Source organism: Budorcas taxicolor, chromosome 18 (assembly GCF_023091745.1).
Source record: "Budorcas taxicolor isolate Tak-1 chromosome 18, Takin1.1, whole genome shotgun sequence".
Lineage (NCBI taxonomy): Eukaryota > Metazoa > Chordata > Mammalia > Artiodactyla > Bovidae > Budorcas > Budorcas taxicolor.
In genome coordinates this window covers 53,672,312-53,693,229 of record NC_068927.1, presented here as the reverse complement: position 1 = coordinate 53,693,229, position 20,918 = coordinate 53,672,312, and the positions used below count along the sequence as shown (strand labels likewise).

The window sequence follows — 20,918 nt, the reverse complement described above, 5'->3', positions numbered from 1 at the left end:
CAGTAGAAAAGCAGAATCTTAACTACTGAACCTCCAGGGAAGCCCCTAACCTGGCAACTTACGATGACCATTAAGGAGGGATTTCCTGGGTGTGAGCAGCTAGGGTGGGGGAGTGAAATCCAGGCAGGTGGTGGTGACTGAGTTGGGATATTTTTAATGACTAGGAATCAACCGGTTGAAGAAAGGTGAATAAACTTTCCAGGCAAAGAAAACAGCATGTGCAAACAACAGGTGGCTTGAGAGCACTGCATTAAATACAGTTGGCTAGCTATTCCCCTAAACCTATTTCCTCTTATTTCCAGGAGCTTAGCAAGATTTCATTTCTCAGAATCTCTCATAGTACTGTGGTCATATGACCCAGAGCAGGGCAGAGACTCAGGCTAGAAGCATAGCAGGTTCGGGAATGACTGTGTAGGGAAGGAGTCTCCTCAGTGACCTGCAGTGAACTATGGTATGAGTGGGTGATACGCTTTTACTGGGTCACACCGCTGACATTTTGGAGATATTTGTTACAGCAGTTATCCAGCCCTGACTAAAGTCGGTGCAGCTGGAGAGGGGCAACAAGGAGGCAAAGTGAGACTAGAGATGTAAGTGGGTAATTAACAGTGCATTACTTCATGGCAAATAGAAGAGAAAAAAAATGGAAACAGTGACAGACTTTATTTTCTTGGGCTCCAAAATCACTGTGGATGGTGATTGCAGCCATGAAATTAAAAGATGCTTGGTCCTTGGAAGGAAAGTTATGACAAAACTTGACAGCATATTAAAAAGCAGAGACTTCACTTTGCCAACAAAGTAAACAGTTAAAGGTATGGTTTTTCTCCCGTAGTCATGTACAGATGTGAGAGTTGGACCATAAAGAAGGCCGAGTGCTGTAGATTTGATGCTTTCAAACTGCGATGCTGTGAAGACTGTTGAGATTCCCTTGGACAGCAAGGGGATCAAACCAGGTAATCCTAAAAGAAATCAACACTGAATATTCACTGAAGGACTGATGCTGAAGTTGAAGCTCCAATACTTAGGCCACTTGATGCGAAGAGCTGATTCATTGGAAAAGACCCTGATGCTGGGAAAGATTGAGGGCATGAGGAGAAGGGGGCAACAGAGGATGAGATGGGCGGATGGCATCATCGACTTCATGGACATGAGTTTGAGCAAACTCCAGGAGATCGTGAAGGACAGGGGAGCCTGGCGTGCTGCAGTCCATGGGGTCGCAGACATGACTGAGCGACTGAACAACAACAAATTAACAGTAGAGTCTTGTGGGGTCATGTGACCAAGTTCTGGCCCCTGGAACGTGAGTGCAAGTGATGAGAAACTTCTCATGTCACCTCTGATGGTTGTGCCATCAAAGGAAGGCAGTGAGACGGTCTCCAACACTGCCACCTCCTTCTGGCTGGAATGGGGACTTGGCCATGCACCATTCTGACTGTGTAACACCCTGAGGATGGCCAGACCACAAGGTGAAGAAATCAGGGCTCCTGGATGACGTCACCAAGCACAGCTTCTATACCACTCCTGGGCTGCGTCCATCAGGACTGTGACATGAGAGAGAAACCCACTTCTATCTTGGTTTGTTTTTCTGGCCATGCTGTGTGGCATACAGAATCTTAGTTCCCTGACTGGGAATTGAAACCGTGACTTCTGCATTGGGAGCATGGGATCTTTCTTTTTTTTTTCCCTTTTAAATATTTATTTTTGGCTGCACTGGAGCTTAAGTTTCGGCACACAGGCTTTCTAGTTGTGGTATGTGGGTTTAGTTGCCTCCTGGCATGTAGGATCTTAGCTCCCTGACCAGGGATGGAACTTAGGTCCCCTGCTAGGTGGATTCTTAACCACTGGACTGCAAGGGAAGTCCACTTCCCTTGTTTAAGCCTTAGTGGTTTGAGGTCTCTGACAAGCTTATATCCTGTCAAGATGGGGGATCCCTGGGAGAAGAGCAGGTTGAGAGGATGAGCTGTGAGTTTGGGACACATCTTGGAGGCAAACTTGTTTCATCAGTTTCTTTTCCTCCTTGAGTCCCCTCGAATCTGAAGGCAGCTCAGCTTTCTCTCTGTCCTCTCCTTCTACCCCACGTCTCGTCTATTCTTCCTTCCTTGCTTCTGCCTATGGACACTGAGCTCATCATGGCAGGTGTGGCTGCCAGGGAGGGAGAGAATTCCTGCCCAGAGAAGGAAAGTGCCAGTTTTTCTTTGTTTTTATCTTTCTTCTGTCTGGATACAGAACATCTACACAATCAGAGCCGGAAAACCAGAACAAGGTGTGGGATTCTCAGCTCTTTCCTGGTTTCCGATAGTTGCATTCCCCAGCCTGCCCACCCCACCCCCCACTGCCACCATGCAAAGTTGGCATATTAGTCTCCTTGTTCCTGTCTCACACTTTCACTGTGGCCCAATTCATTCATGCCTACATATGGTCACAGGCTCTCTTCCAGCCATTCAATCTCTGTTTTGCCGAATGGAATTTATTTATTATTTTGTTTTAACATTTATTACTCATTTGTCTGTGTCACGTCTTGGTTGTGGCCCTTGAGATCTTTCCTTGTGGTGCGTGGGCTTCTCCAGTTGTGACGTACGGGTTTCACTGCCTTGAGGCATGTGTGATCTCAGTTCCCTGACCAGGGATCGAATCCTTGTCCCCTGCACTGGAAGTCAGATTCTTCCACTGGACCACCATAGAAGTCCCCCAAGTAGCATTTAAATATTTGACTTTATGGCTTAAATCTTAGGGTTAGATATATCCATTAGGATTAGACCAGGTTGGGACCTCTCTCGTGGTCCAGTGGCTAAGACTCTGAGCTCCCAGTGGAGGGGACCCAAGTTCAATCCCTGGTCAGGGAGCAAGATCTCACATGCTGCAACTAAGACCTGGTGCAGCCAAATAAATAAATATTTTAAAAAGGGAATGGGGATGATCCAGAGAGATGATATGGGGTGGGAGGTGGGAGGGGGGGGTTCATGTTTGGGAACTCATGTACACCCGTGGTGGATTCATGTCAATGTATGGCAAAACCAATACAGTATTGTAAAGTAAAATAAAGTAAAAATAAAAATTAAAATAAAAAAAAATAAAAAGGGAATAGAATAGGTTGCAAAAAAACAATGGAACTAAAACAAGAGTGGGTTCGGCAAGATAGACTTTTGTTTCTCCTTTCATGTAAAAGGAACTGCGCATATGTTTAAGACAGGGCTAGTTGAACAGCTTCACAAAATCTCCAGATATCTGTTTTTCAGTGGAGGGTTGGTAAATTATCTCTCTGGAAAAAAGTTTCCTAATTTGTAGTAATTCCCAATTTCCTTGGAGTAAATATCACTATCACAATTGATTTCAGTCTACCAGCATGTTATCACTGAATGCAGAGTTAGGAAGAGATATAAGTTTTGTGTTTTTTTTTTTAAGATTATTGATGTGGACCATTTAAGTCTTTATTGAATTTGTTATGATATTGCTTCTGTTTTATGTTTTCTGGGTGTTTTTTTTTTGCCCTGAGACATGTGAGATCTGTTCCCTGACCAGTGACTGAACCCAAGCCCCCTGCAGTAGAAGCCCAGAGTCTTAACCACTGCTGGGGAATTTCCCAAAGTAAGTTCCTGTGAGCCGGCACAAGCTGGGTGTGGCACACTTCACGCTTGCCACTCTGGCATCCTCCATGTGACACAGTCACCTCAGGATCTTATATGTCTGCTTGGCTCCAGTCATCACTTTCTCATTCCTGCCAGCAGGAGAAGATGCTCCTTCGCCTGAAGGGCATGCTCTGCAAGTCCCACATAACCCTTCCACATTTTACTGGCAAGGTTGTTTTTCTTTCCCCTTGGACATCACATGCCCAGCTGAAACTGAAGATTTGGTTATTATAGAGGGAGGAGAGAATGAATTCGGGGACTCTGAGGGTAACTGCCTCCACAGTTGCTGAGACTGGGCCCTTCTGCTGCAGCCAGATGATCGTTTACCCTCCACGCGGGGTTAGGGGAGGGGCCGCAAGATGCCTGACCTTTTCATTTTTATTTTGACAGAGAGAGTGAGAGGAGTTCAAGTCAGGTTGTTATTCCTGTTAAACTCCAACTTAGAGACGGCTGGAGACTCAGTCAATGCTTTCACGTCTGAGCTTTTGAATTTTCCTAGTGGTGTGGTTTTAGTCTCTCATTCATTCATTCATTCATTCAGCAAACATTTATTGAGCACATACTGTGTAGCAGATACAGGTCTGGCTATCACGGGGCTGACATTTAACCTGGAGATGTTGTTGTTGGTTAGTTGCTAAGTTGTGTCCAACTCTTTGTGACCCCGTGGACTGTATGTAGCCCACCAGGCTCCCTGTCCATGGAATTTCCCCGGCAAGAATACTGGAGGGGGTTACTGGAGGGGGTTGCCATTTCCTTCTCCAGAAGATCTTCCCAACTCAGGGACTGAACCAGAATCTCTTGCTTGGGAGGTGGATTCTTTACCACTGGAGCCCCCTGAGAAGCCCTATCATGGAGATACTTGTTAAATTATCAATTGGTGTAACCAATAAATAGTTAATGACATAATGTGCTAAGTACTATAAAGCAGAACAGTCCTATGGGCAAGTTCAATTAGGGGAGTGAATTTATAACAGAGGTGGTAAGGAAATCTCTTTGAGAAAACGTGCACAGTTTATTTTCAGTGAGGGAGGAGCATCATGATGATTCTCAGCTGTTCTACAGCCCTGGCCAGCTGCTCTCTAGCTGGTGGCCGAGTGGCAGCTGCAGTCAACTCTAAGACCCAGGGAACCAGCTGCCTTCACCACTGCCCAGGCAGGAAATGATTCATTTATCTTTTATAGTAGAGGGATGCTGCAGGCAGGAAAGGGTATGGTTCAATATTAGGGGTTTCTGAGCAAACCTGGGCCCTTGGATAGGTCAGGGCAAGGACCCCAGAACTGCCACAGAGTCAGCAATATACACATATGGCTGCTGGGGGATTTATTATTATTATTTTCTAACAATTAGGAGTTTAAGTTGCACTGTCCAATGCAATAGCCATTTGCCATCGGTGGATATGTAAATTAAAATTAATTAAAAGTCAAAAATGCAGTTCCTCAGTTACATGATGTCCATTTCAAGGGCTCAGCAGCCATTTGTGTTGGACAGTATTGTAGAGGACAGTACAGACATGGACACTTCCTTCACCAGAGAGTGTTCTTGGACGTGCTAGTCTGAGAAACAGGCTTTGGTATTGGGCAGACTTGGGCTGGCATCACATGTGGCTGTGTGACCTTGGGCAAATCACTTGCCCTCTCTGTACCTTGCTTTTAGCTTATGTACATGAACACAAGGACGCCTCCCTGACACAAGAGGGAGCAATGGGAAGGAGGGTCTGGTGCCAGGGAGGGAGCAATGGGGCAGTCAAATGATTGGAAATAGCGATTTCAGAGCCCAGGAGCCTATTTTCAAGCGATGCCAAACAGCATGTGGGCTCTTAGTTCCCCAACCGGGCACTGAACCCACGTCCCCTGCATTGGAAGCACAGGGTCCTATCCGCTGGACCACCAGGGAAGTCCTACTACGTAGTATTTCACTGTGGAACCCATTGTCTGAAAATACACTGAATTTGGTTGTAAAACAGTTATCGATGCTCCCAAACTATTTTATAAAAATTGCTTGATAAAAGCTGAGGATATATATATTCTACAACTGTGAAATTCCACTACTAATTGTATACTGAACAGAAATGTACACATGTTCCACAAAATGTATATTTTGACTGGATATGGTAAAATAGCTGTTAGTATTTTAATACCATGGAAAAATTCATGATTAAGATCTGCTTGTAATGTCTCCTTTTGTCTAGATTCATTTGTTTGTATTTTTATTTTTATTCAATTTATTTAAACTGAAAAATACCCCAAATGGTTCACTCATCTCTTCATTGTCAGCCAGACCTACAGTGGAGAGAGAAATAATAATAATAACAAAAATAGCCATAATAATAATACACGTGGCTGACATTCTTTGAAGGCTCACCATGTGCCAGGCACAATTAACAGTATCTCACTCCCACCATTTTATGTAATCCACACATCTACCTTATTTTTTTTTTTTTTAGTATTTATTTATTTTTATTTTTTGGCCACATGTAGGATCTTAGTTCCCTGACCAGGGATCAAACCCACGATCCCTGCAGTGGAAGCATGGAGTCTAAACAACTGGATCACCAGGTTAGTCCCACATCTACCCTTTATTAAAAAAAAATTATTTAATTTATTTATTTGGCTGTGCCAGGTCTTAGTTGCCCCCATGGGGGCATGTGAACTCAACTCTTAAGTTGTGGCATGTGGGATCTTAGTTCCCAGACAAGAGATTGAACCCACGACCCCTGCCTTGGGTGTACAGTGTCTTAGCCATTGGACCACCAGGGAAGTCCCTCACACACCTCCTCTTTGAGGCAGATATTATATTACCATTATCCCTGTTTTACAGATGGAGCACAGAGCAGTTAAAGGGGTCACCCAGAGTCCCACAGCTAGCATATGGCAGAGCTGGGATAAGCTTAAGGCGTCAGGGTTCAAGAACGTAACTGCAAACCTACGGGGAATCTCCCTTGGCCCTTGGTGGGTTTGGCAGGCCTTCCTGGGGTGCTTCTCAGTCCAGACCCCTCTTTTCTGGAGACTGCCTCTTCCCACCGGGAGAGTCAAGACAGACATGCTTGTCCTCATGACCTCACCCCCAAGGTCCCAGCTGACGGGACAAGGCTGGTTCCTTCTGGATGCCGTCAGCAGTGGTCTGTCACAAATAGGTCTTGGCCAGAATGGCAGGGAGGACAGGAAGTGACCTCTTCTGCTGTTCGTGGAGGCAGGGACTCTGAGTAGTCTGAGTGAGTACTTTCATACTATCTGATATCTCACCTTTCCCCTCTAAGAATATGACTTTGGAGTTAGACCTGCGTTTGATTCAGGGTCAACTCTTTGTTAGCAGCATGTCCTTGGGCAGGTTGATGGATTTTTCTGCAATTTAGTTCTACTCATGTGGAAAATGAGGACCATATTCCAGGATCTTAGTTCCCCACCAGGGATCAAACCTGTACCCCCTGCAGTGGAAGCGCAGAGCTCTAATTACAAGACCACCAAAGGAAGCCCCAAAAGGCTTGAGAAATCCAAATGAGAGCCCCATGAGGCAGGTGCTATTAACACCACCACCATTTTGCAGATGCGCAAACTGAGGCTGCAGGAGCGGCAGCTGCACGATGGCGCAGGAGTGGCCAAGAGGAGCCACCCCACGTCCAAGGTCAGGAGCGGCGGCTGTGCTTTGCTGGAGCAGCCGTGAAGAGATACCCCACGTCCAAGGTAAGAGAAACCCAAGTAAGACGGTGGGCGCTGAGAGAGGGCATCAGAGGGCAGACAGACTGAAACCACAATCACAGACAACTAGCCAATCTGATCACATGGACCACAGCCTTGTCTAACTCAGTGAAACTAAGCCATGCCCTGTGGGGCCACCCAAGATGGGTGGGTCATGGTGGAGAGGTCTGACAGAATGTGGTCCACTGGAGAAGGGAATGGCAAACCACTTCAGTATTCTTGCCTTGAGAACCCCGTGAACAGCATGAAAAGGCAAAAAGATAGGATACTGAAAGAGGAACTCCCCAGGTTGGTAGCTGCCCAATATGCTACTGGAGATCAGTGGAGAAATAACTCCAGAAAGAATGAAGGGATGGAGCCAAAGCAAAAACAATACCCAGTTATGGATGTGACTGGTGATAGAAGCAAGGTCCGATGCTGTAAAGAGCAATACTGCATAGGAACCTGGAGTGTCAGGTCCATGAATCAAGGCAAATTGGAAGTGGTCAAACAGGAGATGGAAAGAGTGAACGTCGATATTCTAGAAATCAGCGAACTAAAATGGACTGGAATGGGTGAATTTAATTCAGATGACCATTATATCTACTACTGTGGGCAGGAATCCCTTACAAGAAATGGAGTAGCCATCATAGTCAATAAGAGAGTCCGAAATGCAGTACTTGGATGCAATCTCAAAAATGACAGAATGATCTCTGTTTGTTTCCAAGGCAAACCATTCAATATCACAGTAATCCAAGACTATGCCCCAACCAGTAATGCTGAAGAAGCTGAAGTTGAATGGTACTATGAAGACCTACAAGACCTTTTAGAACTAACACCCAAAAAAGATGTCCTTTTCATTATAGGGGACTGGAATGCAAAAGTAGGAAGTCAAGAAATAGCTGGAGTAACAGGCAGATTTGGCCTTGGAGTACAGAATGAAGCAGGCCAAAGGTTAATAGAGTTTTGCCAAGAGAACGCACTGGTCATAGCAAACACCCTCTTCCAACAACACAAGAGAAGACTCTACGCATGGACATCACCAGATGGTCAACACCAAAATCAGATTGATTATATTCTTTGCAGCCAAAGATGGAGAAGCTCTACACAGTCAGCAAAAAGACTGGGAGAAGACTGTGGCTCAGATCATGAACTCCTTGTTACCAAATTCAGTCTGAAATTGATGAAAGTGGGGAAAACCACTAGACCATTCAGGTATGACCTAAGTCAAATCCCTTATGACTATACAGTGGAAGTGAGAAATAGATATAAGGGACTAGATCTGATAGACAGAGCGCCCGATGAACTATGGAATGAGGTTCATGACATTGTATAGGAGACAGGGATCAAGACCATCCCCAAGAGAAATAAATGCAAAAAAGCAAAATGGCTGTATGAGGAGGCCTTAGAAAGAGCTGTGAAAAGAAGGGAAGTGAAAAGCAAAGTAGAAAAGGAAAGATATACCCATTTGAATGCAGAGTCCCAAAGAATAGCAAGGAGAGATAAGAAAGCCTTCCTCAGCAATCAATGCAAAGAAATAGAGGAAAACAATAGATTAGGAAAGACAAGAGATCTCTTCAAGAAAATTAGAGATACCAAGGGAACATTTCATGTAAAGATGGGCTCAATAAAGGACAGAAATGGTATGGACTTAACAGAAGTTGAAGATATTAAGAAGAGGTGGCAAGAATACATAGAAGAACTATACAAAAAAGATCTTCATGACTCAGATAATCACGATGGTATGATCACTCACCTAGAGCCAGACATCCTGGAATGTGAAGTCAAGTGGGCCTTAGGAAGTATCACTATGAACAAAGCTAGTGGAGGTGATGGAATTCCAGTTGAGCTCTTTCAAATCCTGAAAGATGATGCTGTGAAAGTGCTGCACTCAATATGTCAGCAAATTAGGAAAACTCAGCAGTGGCCACCAATCCCAATGAAAGGCAATGCCAAAAAATGCTCAAACTACTGCACAATTGCACTCATCTCATACGCTAGTAAAGTAATGCTCAAAATTCTCCAAGCCAGGCTTCAGCAATATGTGAACCGTGAACTTCCAGATGTTCCAGCTGGTTTTAGAAAAGGCAGAGGAACCAGAGGTCAAATTACCAACATCCGCTGGATAATGGAAAAAGCAAGAGAGTTCCAGAAAAGCATCTATTTCTGCTTATTGATTATGCCAGAGCCTTTGACTGGGTGGATCACAATAAACTGTGGAAAATTCTGAAAGAGATGGGAATACCAGACCACCTGACCTGCCTCTTGAGAAACCTGTATGCAGGTCAGGAAGCAACAGTTCGAACTGGATATGGAACAACAGACTGGTTCCAAATAGGAAAAGGAGTCCGTCAAGGCTGTATATTGTCACCCTGCTTATTTAACTTATATGCAGAGTACATCATGAGAAACACTGGGTTGGAAGAAGCACAAGCTGGAATCAAGATTGCCAGGAGAAATATCAATAACCTCAGATATGCAGATGACACCACCCTTATGGCAGAAAGTGAAGAAGAACTAAAGAGCCTCTTGATGAAAGTGAAGGAGGAGAGTGAAAAAGTTGGCTTAAAGCTCAACATTCAGAAAACGAAGATCATGGCATCTGGTCCCATCACTTCGTGGGAAATAGATGGGGAAACAGTGGAAACAGTGTCAGACTTTATTTTGGGGGGGCTCCAAAATCACTGCAGATGGTGACTGCAGCCATGAAATTAAAAGACGCTTACTCCTTGCAAGGAAAGTTATGACCAAACTAGATAGCATATTGAAAAGCAGAGATATTACTTTGTCAATAAAGGTCCGTCTAGTCAAGGCTATGGTTTTTCCAGTGGTCATGTATGGATGTGAGAGTTGGACTGTGAAGAAAGCTGAGCACCGAAGAATTGATGCTTTTGAACTGTGGTGTTGGAGAAGACTCTTGAGAGTCCCTTGGACTGCAAGGACATACAACCAGTCCATCCTAAAGGAAATCAATCCTAGGTGTTCATCAGAAGGACTGATGCTAAAGCTGAAACTCCAATATTTTGGGCACCTGATGCAAAGAGCTGACTCATTTGAAAAGACCCTGATGTTGGGAAGGGTTGAGGACAGGAGGAGAGTGGACGACAGAGGATGAGATGGTTGGATGGCATCACCAACTCGATGGACATGAGTTTGGGTAAACTCCGGGAGTTGGTGATGGACAGGGAGGCCTGGCATGGTGTGGTTCATAGGGTCACAAAGAGTCGGACACAACTGAGTGACTGAACTGAACTGAACTGAAACTGAGGCCCAGAGCGGGGTTGTGACTTGCCATGGCCTCACTTTGGGTAAGTGACAGAACGGGGATTTGAACCCAGATCCAGGACCCTCTCCTGTCTCTTTGTCTCCCTGGGGCTACTTTGGGAACTGACTAGTAGGGTGGGGCACATGGGGGTCTGTGTCATCCTCTCTGAATGAACTTCATGCTCCCTGGGATAAGGTTGTTGGTTTGGCTTCAGTCTTGAAGCAGAGAGAGTTCTGTGCCTTGTGGAGGCTGAGTGGATGGGAAGAAAGGAAGGCAGGTACCTTAGCTTCTGGATGAAGGTGAAGAGCACGCTTCCAACCAATACCAAGCCTGCCACAGATGTGGCCGCGATGAGAGCAATGGCAGATCCTCCCGACAGGGAGAGCGGGGGGTTCCGAGAGATGGGTGCAGGTTCTGTGGGTTCCACGTCCGCTTCTGGGAATCAAGAAGGGTAGAGACTGGAGGAGATACCCTCCCTCCATACCCCCCCGCCCCCCACCATTCCACCTCCTCCCCCATCCTCCCCATCTCCACCCCAGCTTCCTCCCTGCTCTCCCGTCTCAGTCTCTCCCCAACCCATCTCATCACCACATAGAAACCAGAGGGTTTTTAAAATTTTTTGGCCACATCTTATGTGGGATCTTAGTTCCCTGACCAGGGATCAAACCTGTGCCCCCTGCATTGGAAGGACAGAATCGTAACCATTGGACCACCTGGGAAGTCCCCAGAGGGGTCTTTGTAAGGTCCACACTTGACCCTGTTCCTCTCCTGCTCAGAACCTTCCCATGGCTTCCCAGGACTTCATCTTGGCCTTCAAGAACCTGCGTCTGGCCAGTCTCATCTCTCTCTACCCTCTACATTTATAACTAAGCCTTGTTGGATTCTACTTAACTTTCTACTTCCCTCTCCTACTTCCAAGCCTTTATCTGTGCCCCTGGAATGCCATTTTCTCCCCCCTGGCCTGGACAATTTCTATGTGTCCTCGTACCAACTCAGATGTCCCCTCTTCCAGGAAGCCCTCCCTGATTCCCTTGCTGGGTTGGGTGCGTCCTTGGGTCTCACAGTGCTTTGAGTTCCCCCACCCCAGCCCTGCCCACTCTGGTCATTACTGTTTGTCAGGCCTGTCCCCTACTGCACTGGAAGTCCTGTGATGGCAGGACCAGGACTGTCTCTGTTACCAGTTGTCCTGAGCACTGCCCAGCATAGGCCAGTCACATAATAGGTGCTCAATAAACATTTCCTGAAGAGTTGATGAACAAGGGAAACGGGTCTTAGAAGTACTGTCATTCTCAGTGAATGTATCAGGGTCACCAGGTGCTCCGAGATTTATATTTTTTCTCCCAATAAATTACCTAAAATCAAATCCTGAAACCTCCCACTGAACCATGGCTGGGGAGAGGAAGCAGCTCTAGGAACGTAGCCAAGCCAGGCTGTCCACCCTCTCCATCTTTCCCTTGCTCTGGACCTTGGCTCTGGACCTTGCTGCCTACATGCCTCCCCATCTTCTTTAGGCAGTGCCTCCTGACCACCCTATGAATAGAAATACTAAAAATAACAGGCATGGCAACTGCTGCTATTTAAGGCACCAGCTCACTGATTTTCTACTAGCTTCCAGCGTTTACCATTTCAGTTCCTTACCAGCAATTTTGTAGAGGTCTACACAATCACATTGGTTATACACAGGAGGAAACTGAAGCTCTAGGGAAGGGACCCCACTTGTCCTAAGTCACCCAGCCAAGAAGGCACAGGGGCAGGAACTGAGCTCCTCTTTGACTGGCTCCCAAACCACTTTTTTTAATCCCAATAACTGGCTCGTCTTGTGATTGCCGTCTGAGCCTCTGTACACACTCTTGCCTCTGGTAACAGGCACAAAATTAATAATAATAGGGATAATACTAATCATAGCAATGATACCAGTTCATGTTTACTGAGCACTCACTAGTGTTCCATAGTGCTAGGCACTCTTATTTTAAGCTGTTCACCTGCTTATCTCACTGAATGCTCACAGCTATATTTTGTGGGTGGGCAGTATTATTTTCCCGGTTTATATTCCTCAGAATACTGAGGAAACTGAAGCACAGAGAAGTCAAGGCACTGGCCCAGAGTCACACAGCCAGCAAGTAGTGGAGCCAGAATTCAAATTCCAAAGCCTGTGCTTGGAACCACTCGTTATATTCCCACCTTCATTTTTCCTGTGGCATGTGCTGAGATTCAGAGAGGCAAAGAGACTTCTCAGACCCACACAGTAGAAAGTGATTGGAGCCAGAAGGACCCAGACAGCCGGCTCCAGATCCTGCCCTGAGCTTTCATTAGCATTCATGTCTTTGGGCCACAGCTTCTCATCTGTAAAATGGGCTAATAATCCCCACTCTGCCAGGAGGATGAAAGAATGGGATGTCACCTTGACTATAAAGGGTCTCAGAGGGAACTGCTCACAGACGGTGGCTCAGTGGGATCAGGAAAGCTGGCCACTGGCCAGGGATCTGGGGTCAGGGTGGGAGACTCACGTGGCAACATAAGAGTCACAGGCTGGGAGAGGTACACTCCCTCGCTATTCTCGGCCAAGCATAAGTAGGTGCCCAGATCCTTCATGGACAACCTGTGGATAATCAGCCTTTCCCCAGTTCCACGAGGTCTCCCATTGAAGGTCCACCGTAGCACAGGTTCAGGTGTGATTAAAGCCGCCCACTGCAGGATCACAGAGTAGTTGAGTTCACTCCGGAGGATACCTTGTCTATTTCCCGGGAATGTCACCAGCTGCACCCCATCATAGGTGGCTGTGCAAACAAGGGGGTAAGGTCACATGGGTGGAGACCACTCAGAGAGGCCAAGCACTTCCTCTGTTCACCACAGAGGCATTCGTTCATTCATTCACTCACTCATTCATTCATTCATCAACATGTTTGGAGGGCCTGGTCTGTGCCCACTGTTGATCCAGACATTGGATGGAGCTGAGCTGTCCTCAGCACGTATGACTGCCAACACTGCATCTGTGGCTTCAGGGCATTCACTGGCCGCCAGAGCCTGCTCTGCTCATGGAGGCAGCAGCCGAAGCACTGGAGAGCGGGCACGGAGCCTTCCACAGTGACCAGTGTGGGCTGGTACATAAACCCCAGGTCCCCTGCCCTCAGCTGGACCAGGGTAAAGGCCAAGGAGCTTCTGGAGGAGTGGCTGGATTCTGGATTATTTTGCAGGTAGAGTCCACAGGATTTGCTGATAGATTGGATGTAGGTGAGGGTGGTGGTGGTCAAGGGGTCCTCCAAGGCTTGGGGCCTGGGCCACTGGCTACTGGAAGGGCTCCTTACAGACAGCATACATCATCCTCACCATTTCTTGTTGTTTTTGAGTCACTAAGTCGTGTCCGACTCTTTGTGACCCTATGGACTGTAGCTCACCAGGCTCCTCTATCCAGGGGATTCCCTAGGCAAAAATACTGGAGTCAGTTGCCATTTCCTTCTCCAGGGGATCTTCCTGACCCAGGGATGGAACCCACATTTCCTGCACTGGCAAGCAGATTCTTCACCGCTGAGCCACCAGGGAAGCTCCCCTCCCCACCTCCTCACCATAGTTCTTTATTTGTTTTCAGGTGAAAGACTCTGAGGTCTGGGGGTCTTAGGGCCAGGGCTCATGGTCAGAGAGAGAGGGGCACAGCTGGGATTTGGATCTGATGTCATGGTGAGTGCTGGGGACCTCTATATGGAGCTGATTACCATTCGGTGCAATATGAAAAGTGAAACAAATCTTCAATCCAGCCAAAGAGCTCAGAGAAGTCTTCCTGGAGGAGGTGGTGCCTGAGCTAAGCCATGCAGGAGGAGAAAGAACCCAGGGGTGTGGAAACAAGAATCAATGTAGGGCCTTCCCTCGTGGCTCAGTGGTTAAGAATCTGCCTGCCACTGCAGAAGACACAGGTTCGATCCCTAGTCTGGCAAGATCCCACATGCCACAGAGCAACTAAGCGCCCGTGCCACAACTACTGAGCGTGTGCTCTAGAGCCCATGGGCCACGACTGTGGAAGCCCATGCACCTAGGGCCTGTGCTTGGCAGGAACAGAGGCCACTGCAGGAGAGGCCCGCACACCACAACCAGAGAGCAGCCCCCACTCAATGCAACTGGAGAAGACCCCACACAGCAATGAAGACCCAGCACAGCCAAAAATAAATAAAATTATTTAAAAAAAGAATTGATGTGATAGCCATCTAGATTGGACTCTTACTGTGAGCCAAGCACCATTCTAAACACATGTTAACTACAGCTCGTTATATTACTGGCTTGTTATATTACGAGTAAGACCCATGATTGGGTGAAGTCATTTAGTAGCTTGTTTTAGTAGGTTGTAATCAGCATTTAGGGCTGCAGTCCATGGGGTCCCAAGGAGTCAGACATGACTGAGCACATTGGGTGAATAATCAGCATTTAAAATGTGAAATGAGATGTAAAAGAAAGTATCAGAATGCCTTACACTTAGCAATAATTGTTATTTTATGACACTTATAAAGACAAGTGACTTGTGATATATAGATATATGAACATCCAGGGTCATGATTTAAAAAACTTGAAAGCCACTGGATTTACTCGTTTAATCCTCACAACAACCCTACAAGGTAGATTTCATTGTTATCATCCTTTTAATGGGGAAACAAGGGCTCAAAGAGGTCAAGTCCCCTGAAATACTCATGGCAAACATTCGATTACTCTGTGTGTTGCAGCAAAGATAGAAATGAGACTTTTCTGATAAAGAAGGAAAATAAGGAACCAATGAACAGCCTGGGGACACAGCATAAACTGGCCTGAAAGAGTTAAGCAATCCTAGTTTTACTATAACTGCCACTGACTCACTGCACTTAGCAAGGCCTGCCTTTCACAAAGCTAATTCCTTAACCACTCTCAGACTCTGTGTGAGTTACACCCTGCACCTGGGGTTCACCTTCCCGCACACTTCTTGTAACAACTCCCTATAGCATTCTTCCTTTCAGAAAGAAGATAATGGGCCAATAACCCAGGAGATAGACAGACAGAGTCACAGAGTCGCCTGATGTCAACTAGGGCTGTTTTGAAACTCTACAAAAGGAAGAAGAATATAAGACCTTTCTTACTTTGATCCTTATCATGTATCCCAGACCATGAGCCACATTATAACGATTATAAAACTCCTCACTAGGCCCTCCAGCAGGGACACAGTTCTTATAATAGAGTAAAAGTTAAAAAAGTGTGTTCCCACTCTGCCTGGCAAAGAAATAAAGCGACTCTTTCTCTTTCCTCCAAAACCCTGTCTCTGTATTTTTACCTGGCATCTCCCACAGAGAACCAAGATTTTGGCAACAGGTGCCAGGCACTGTTCTAGGTATTTGGTGTGGATTAATTCGTTTGTTCCTCATAGCACTCCTACAAGGATGGGTCTACCATGATTCTATTTTACAGAGGAGGGTGCTGAAGCACACAGAGGGCAAGTCACTTTGCAAAGAGACGTGACTAGGAGGTGAAGGAGCAAGGACTCAACGCAGGTGGTTTGGGTTTCAGAATCTGCACACGCTCTAGGCAGTTCTAGAAGAACTGGCCTTCAAATCACAGATATGGAGACCGATGGTGGTGGTTTAGTTGCAAAATCAAGTCCGACTATTGTGATCCCATGGACTTCAGCCTGCCAGGCTCCTCTGTCCATGGGATTTCCCAGGCACAAATACTGGAGTGGGTTGCCATTTCTTCCTCCAGTGGATCTTCCCAACCGAGGGATCGAACCCGGTCTCTTATGCCTCCGGCATTGGCAGGCGGGTTCTTTACCACTGAGCCCCCTGGGGAGCCCAGACTGATGGACCTCAGCCTATTTCCCTCCCACTGGAGCAAAACCAGTCATGCCTTGGTGGAAGTACTGGCAGGCCGGTTCTGAGCCTGGGCCTCCAGAGCCTTGCAACTTCTGCTCCTTTGATAACCAAATGAGCTCAGGCTACCCGGCTGGAGGATGGGAAGGCTTGTGGCCCAGTTACCCCCATCGCCCCAACTGCCAGCCAGGCCACTGCCAGACAGGGAGGAGGCCATTCTGCACCAGTGCCCAGGCAATCCTTCCAAACTGGCTGACTGCAGACACCGGAGTGAGCCTGGCCAAAATTAGCTGAGATCAGAACTGTTCGCAAGAATCAAGAGCTAAAAAAAAAATTGGTTGCTCTTCTAAGTTCGGGATGTTTGGAACAGATGATGGGTTCAGAATGGGTCCCCTGGGGCCCTGTGGATGAGAACTCCGTCCCTCCCGCCCTGCCGTGGAGGTGGCGGGGCAGGGGGTGGGGGGCTGAGGGGGTGGGGGATGGGGTGGGGGCAGGGGGAGGCAGATGGTGATCTTACCCTTGATCGGTATCTGCTCCGTCGCACTCCTGCGTCCCCTGCTGGTTTCCAGCACCACCGTGTAGCTGCCCGCATCTAGAGTCGTCATGTTTCTGATGATCAGGCTGCCCTGGGTGTCCAGCGTCTCCCGGCCAGTGTGGCCAGGCCCTGGGAGGCCCTCGGGAGAGAAGATCATGGCTTCTGGCCGGACTTCATGCCCTCGGAACCAAGAGGTGGCGAGAACCCCATCCAGGCTTCTAGGGACTGGCAGGTGGGCATCGGCTCCTTCAGTCAAGGGGTCCAGAGACACAGAGGAGGGCAGCTCCAAGGAGGCAGAGCAGGTACTGAATGTGAGCAGGGTGCCTTGTAGGAGGGTGGGAAGGAGAAGAGAGAGCGAGGGAGCAATGGGACCAAAGGCAAGATGCTGCCCCAGCCGCCAACCCTTCCGCTGCTGGTGAGAATGTGTGCCATGGAGAGCTGATATGACAACAGTGATAATAATAAATAAAAAGGGGCTTCCCAGGTGGCACAGTGGTAAAGAATCTGCCTGTCAATGCAGGAGACAAGGGTTCGATCACTGGGTTGGGAAGATCCCTTGGAGGAGAGTATGGCAACCCACTCCAGTATTCAGTTCAGTTCAGTCGCTCAGTCATGTCCGACTCTTTGTGACCCCATGAATCGCAGCACGCCAGGCCTCCCTGTTCATCACCATCTCCCGGAGTTCACTCAGACTCACGTCCATCGAGTCCATGATTCTTGCCTGGAAAATCCCATGGACAGAGGAGCCTGTTGGGCTACAGTCCATGGGGTCGCAAACAGCTGGACACAACTGAAGCAACTTAGCATGTACATGCAATTTATATATATATATATATACACACACACACACACATACAATACATATAAAACCTATATATAATATATATATAATTCCATGTGTATACATATGGAATTTCAGAGCTAGAACCATAGAGATAATTCCAGAATTCCTACTTGCCTGGAGCATGGCTATTTTATTTCATTTCTAACCTTCAATCAAATGTGAAAAAGTCACTATTCAGTTTTTTCCTGTTTGATCCCAGAACAGTTCCCTGAATCACTATATATAAATAGAAATACACCAGAATGTTAAACTTGACTTCCATTGTCTCAGAATCTCCCCAAAGGTTCCAGAGGCTGAGAACAAAACAACAGACACCAAGAACTCCCCGTTCCCAACTGAGGTCTAGCTAACAGGGGTTTTTGTTGAATTAGTCACTCAGTCATGTCTGACTCTTTGCGACCCCAAGGACCGTAGTTTGCCAAACTCCCCTGTCCATGGAATTCTCCAAGCAAGAATACTGGAGTGGGTTGCCATTCCTTTCTCCAGGGGATCTTCCCAACCCAGGGACTGAACCTGGGTCCACCTGCATTGCAGGCAGATTCTTTGCCATCTGAGCCACCGAGGAAGCCCAGCTAACAGGGGTTACCCATCACCAGTTCTGCCAGCACCAGCCACTTTACCCCTGCCAAGAGAGGAGGCTGAGAGCTCACAGAGAAGAGGAGATGGCGCAGTGAGGTTTTCTGGGGGACTGGAGATCCCTGCTGGGGCTGGGACTTTCCTCCACCTCCTGCTAAATGAGGGGGGCTCCAAGGGAACCTCTTGGAGAGCTGGAGATGTGTGCCATGGAGTTTGTGGGAGCTTAGACCTGTAAGTCTTCAGGTATCAGATGGAGGCAGAGTGGGCAGGATGGATGTGGTCCATACCTCCTGCGTTTGGTGGAACAACAGAGATGTCTACATGAGCCAGTGTGAATGCTGCTGAAGGAGCCAGTCAGAGCTCCGAATGGGGGCATCTCTGGAGCCTGTCCTGGCAAAAAGCCCCATTGGAGACGACTTGCCGGGTAGATTTCCCACCCAGGAAGATCTCACCATCATGCCTCAGCCACACAGAAGGCCATGTCCCCACCTTACCACTACAGCAGTCAAGTTGAAACCTTCCTGTACCCTCCTTGCCTTCCTCTCCTCTGCCCATGGCCTTGGGGGGTGGAGGGGGTGGGCACAGACCTCACCTCTGGGTGGGGAGGAAGGACAGGCCCACCACATCCCACTACATCCTCACTGCAGCCTGACCCAGGTCCAAGCTGGGGCAGAAGTGAAGTTCTCAACTGTGGCTGAAGTTTTGAAATTACACAGAACTGGACTTTTTAAGGCCTGGAAAAAGAAGCAATTCATTTACTCTCCAAGAGGTAAATGTGGGTGGTTTCTGGAAAGTATGGTCTTGGTGGCCAGACCATCTGGGGTCAAGTCCTTGTTCTGTTACTTTCAAGCTGTGTGGCCTGGGGAGGACCCATAACCTCTCTATGTCTCAGTTTCCCGCTCTATGAAATGGGGCTCATGTAGCTCTAGCCTCCTGGGGTTAAGAATTAAATGTTACTACATGAAGAGTCTGACATGTAGAAGTACTCAGTCACAGTGGCCTCTTTTTATTATGATTGTTATACTATTTTGATTGCTATTGAAAAAGTATTATTAGATATGGATAGCTAGGGTCAGACAGGGTGCTCTGGTGGAAAGGGGCTGGCATGGGGTTACTGAATTCTTATTTTGCCTTTGCCAGCCGCCTGCTCTTGAGCAAGTGACCCCGCCCCGATCTGAGCCTCACTTTACTCCTTTGTAAAAGGTGTCAATCACACGGGCCTCGGGGATTTCAAGAGCTCTTGTGCGTCGGTTGCCCATGCTGCGTGGGCTGTAACATGACCAGAATCAGAACTCAAGAGTGGGGGCGTCTCTGATTTGGATAAAGACTCTCTTCCTCCCCAGGGATGTCTCCTCTTTGTCCGCAACCCCTGAGTGTAGCCCTTGTCTCTCACGCACCTGTTAGAAGCAGCCTTGTCCAGGCGGAGCTGTGGCTGCAGCTGGTGCCCAGAGGCCACCTCATGACGCGTTCTGTCCTGCAGAGTAGGCAGCTGCGCACGAGGGGCCGCCCTTCTGGAGTGGGGTATCCTAGACCACACAGTTAAGTACACAACCTTGGCCCCGCCCCCGCAAGGCCCCGCCCATTCCCTGGCCACACCCCCCACGGTGCCCTGCCTTGGTCTCCAGTCATGAGCTGGGAAGTCTCCTCTCTAGCCCTGGGTTCGTGGCAGTGGGGGGCGGGGCGGGGGAGCAGGCTGGGGAAGGGTCTTCGGAGAAGAGGCTCTGGAGTTGAGCTCGCCTCTCTCTCCGGCTCCCGCTCTCAGCCCCTCTGGGCCGGGAGAACGGTGAAGATGGAGAACTAGGACAGGACTGTCCCTGGAACCCCACATCAGAGGCGACGACGGGCCGAAGGTCATCAGGTAGGCGGGGAGCTGGGCCTCGTGCTGGCCTCCTGACTTTGCTCTAGACCTTCAGACTGTTAACTCTGAGCCTCTGTAAAATGAGGGTGTTGAGAGTGCCTTCTCTAGGATCAGAGGGGCCCATGCATACAGAAATCAGGTGCTCAACAGAGTGTCTGGCATGTCCTAGGTACTCAAAAAATGGCCGTGGCTATTACAATAATGCTAATTATAATAATTATTATTGGTGTCTTGAATGTTCTCGAGTCACGATCAAGAGCCCTTTCTCACGGCTGTGCTCATATTATATATCCTAAATGTTGGATTCTAGAAGGAGAAGCCATCAAAGCTTCATTCTCTCATCCTTTTGACCCTTCAGGAGGCCTAGTCTTTCCTTCTCAAGTTAATAATAATACTGCCCAAATAATATCTTGAATTTACTGAGCACCCATTGGGTGCCAGTTACTGCCGTTTACAATTGTTTTCTGGTTGGCTCCTCATAGTACCTTGAGGGGTTGGTATGAACATCCTCATTTTCCAGGGTTCACAGAGGCTAAGAAATTCATGCAATGCCACACAGCTCTTCATAATGGCTTTTGTCAGTTCTTGGAGTGAGCCACCTCAGGGCCTTAGCCCTGCTGCTCCTCCTTGGAGGCTTTCATGAATCATCTCATGACTGGCTGAGATGAGAATAATAATCATCTCATCATTTTAATCTCAAGTCAAATATCAATTCAAATAGTAATGC

At 47.7% G+C, this 20,918-nt stretch overlaps 1 protein-coding gene across 1 annotated transcript; it reads right to left on the bottom strand.

Moving 5' to 3' along the window:
• Positions 1–480: 480 nt before the first annotated feature.
• IGSF23 (immunoglobulin superfamily member 23) lies at positions 481–19,794 on the bottom strand. Its single transcript, XM_052656806.1, has 5 exons — positions 19,731–19,794; positions 16,896–17,237; positions 13,070–13,339; positions 10,844–10,997; positions 481–547 (listed from the first exon to the last, which is right to left on the bottom strand). The coding sequence occupies exons 1-5, from the start codon at positions 19,792–19,794 to the stop codon at positions 481–483; spliced, it is 897 nt and encodes a 298-aa protein (XP_052512766.1).
• Between the last annotated feature and the right edge of the window lie 1,124 nt (positions 19,795–20,918).

What these genes read in the sequence shown, in the direction of transcription:
- IGSF23 (XM_052656806.1), bottom strand. Translation starts at nt 19,794, where the DNA reads ATGAGGTGGCCTCTGGGCACCAGCTGCAGCCACAGCTCCGCCTGGACA. An exon ending in TGTGACTCTTATGTTGCCAC is followed by an intron (nt 10,998 to 13,069) that starts GTGAGTCTCCCA and finishes CTTGATTCCCAG; the next exon opens with AAGCGGACGTGGAACCCACA. An exon ending in ACCTTCATCCAGAAGCTAAG is followed by an intron (nt 548 to 10,843) that starts GTACCTGCCTTC and finishes GCCCCTCTCCAG; the next exon opens with CTGCACCGACTTTAGTCAGG.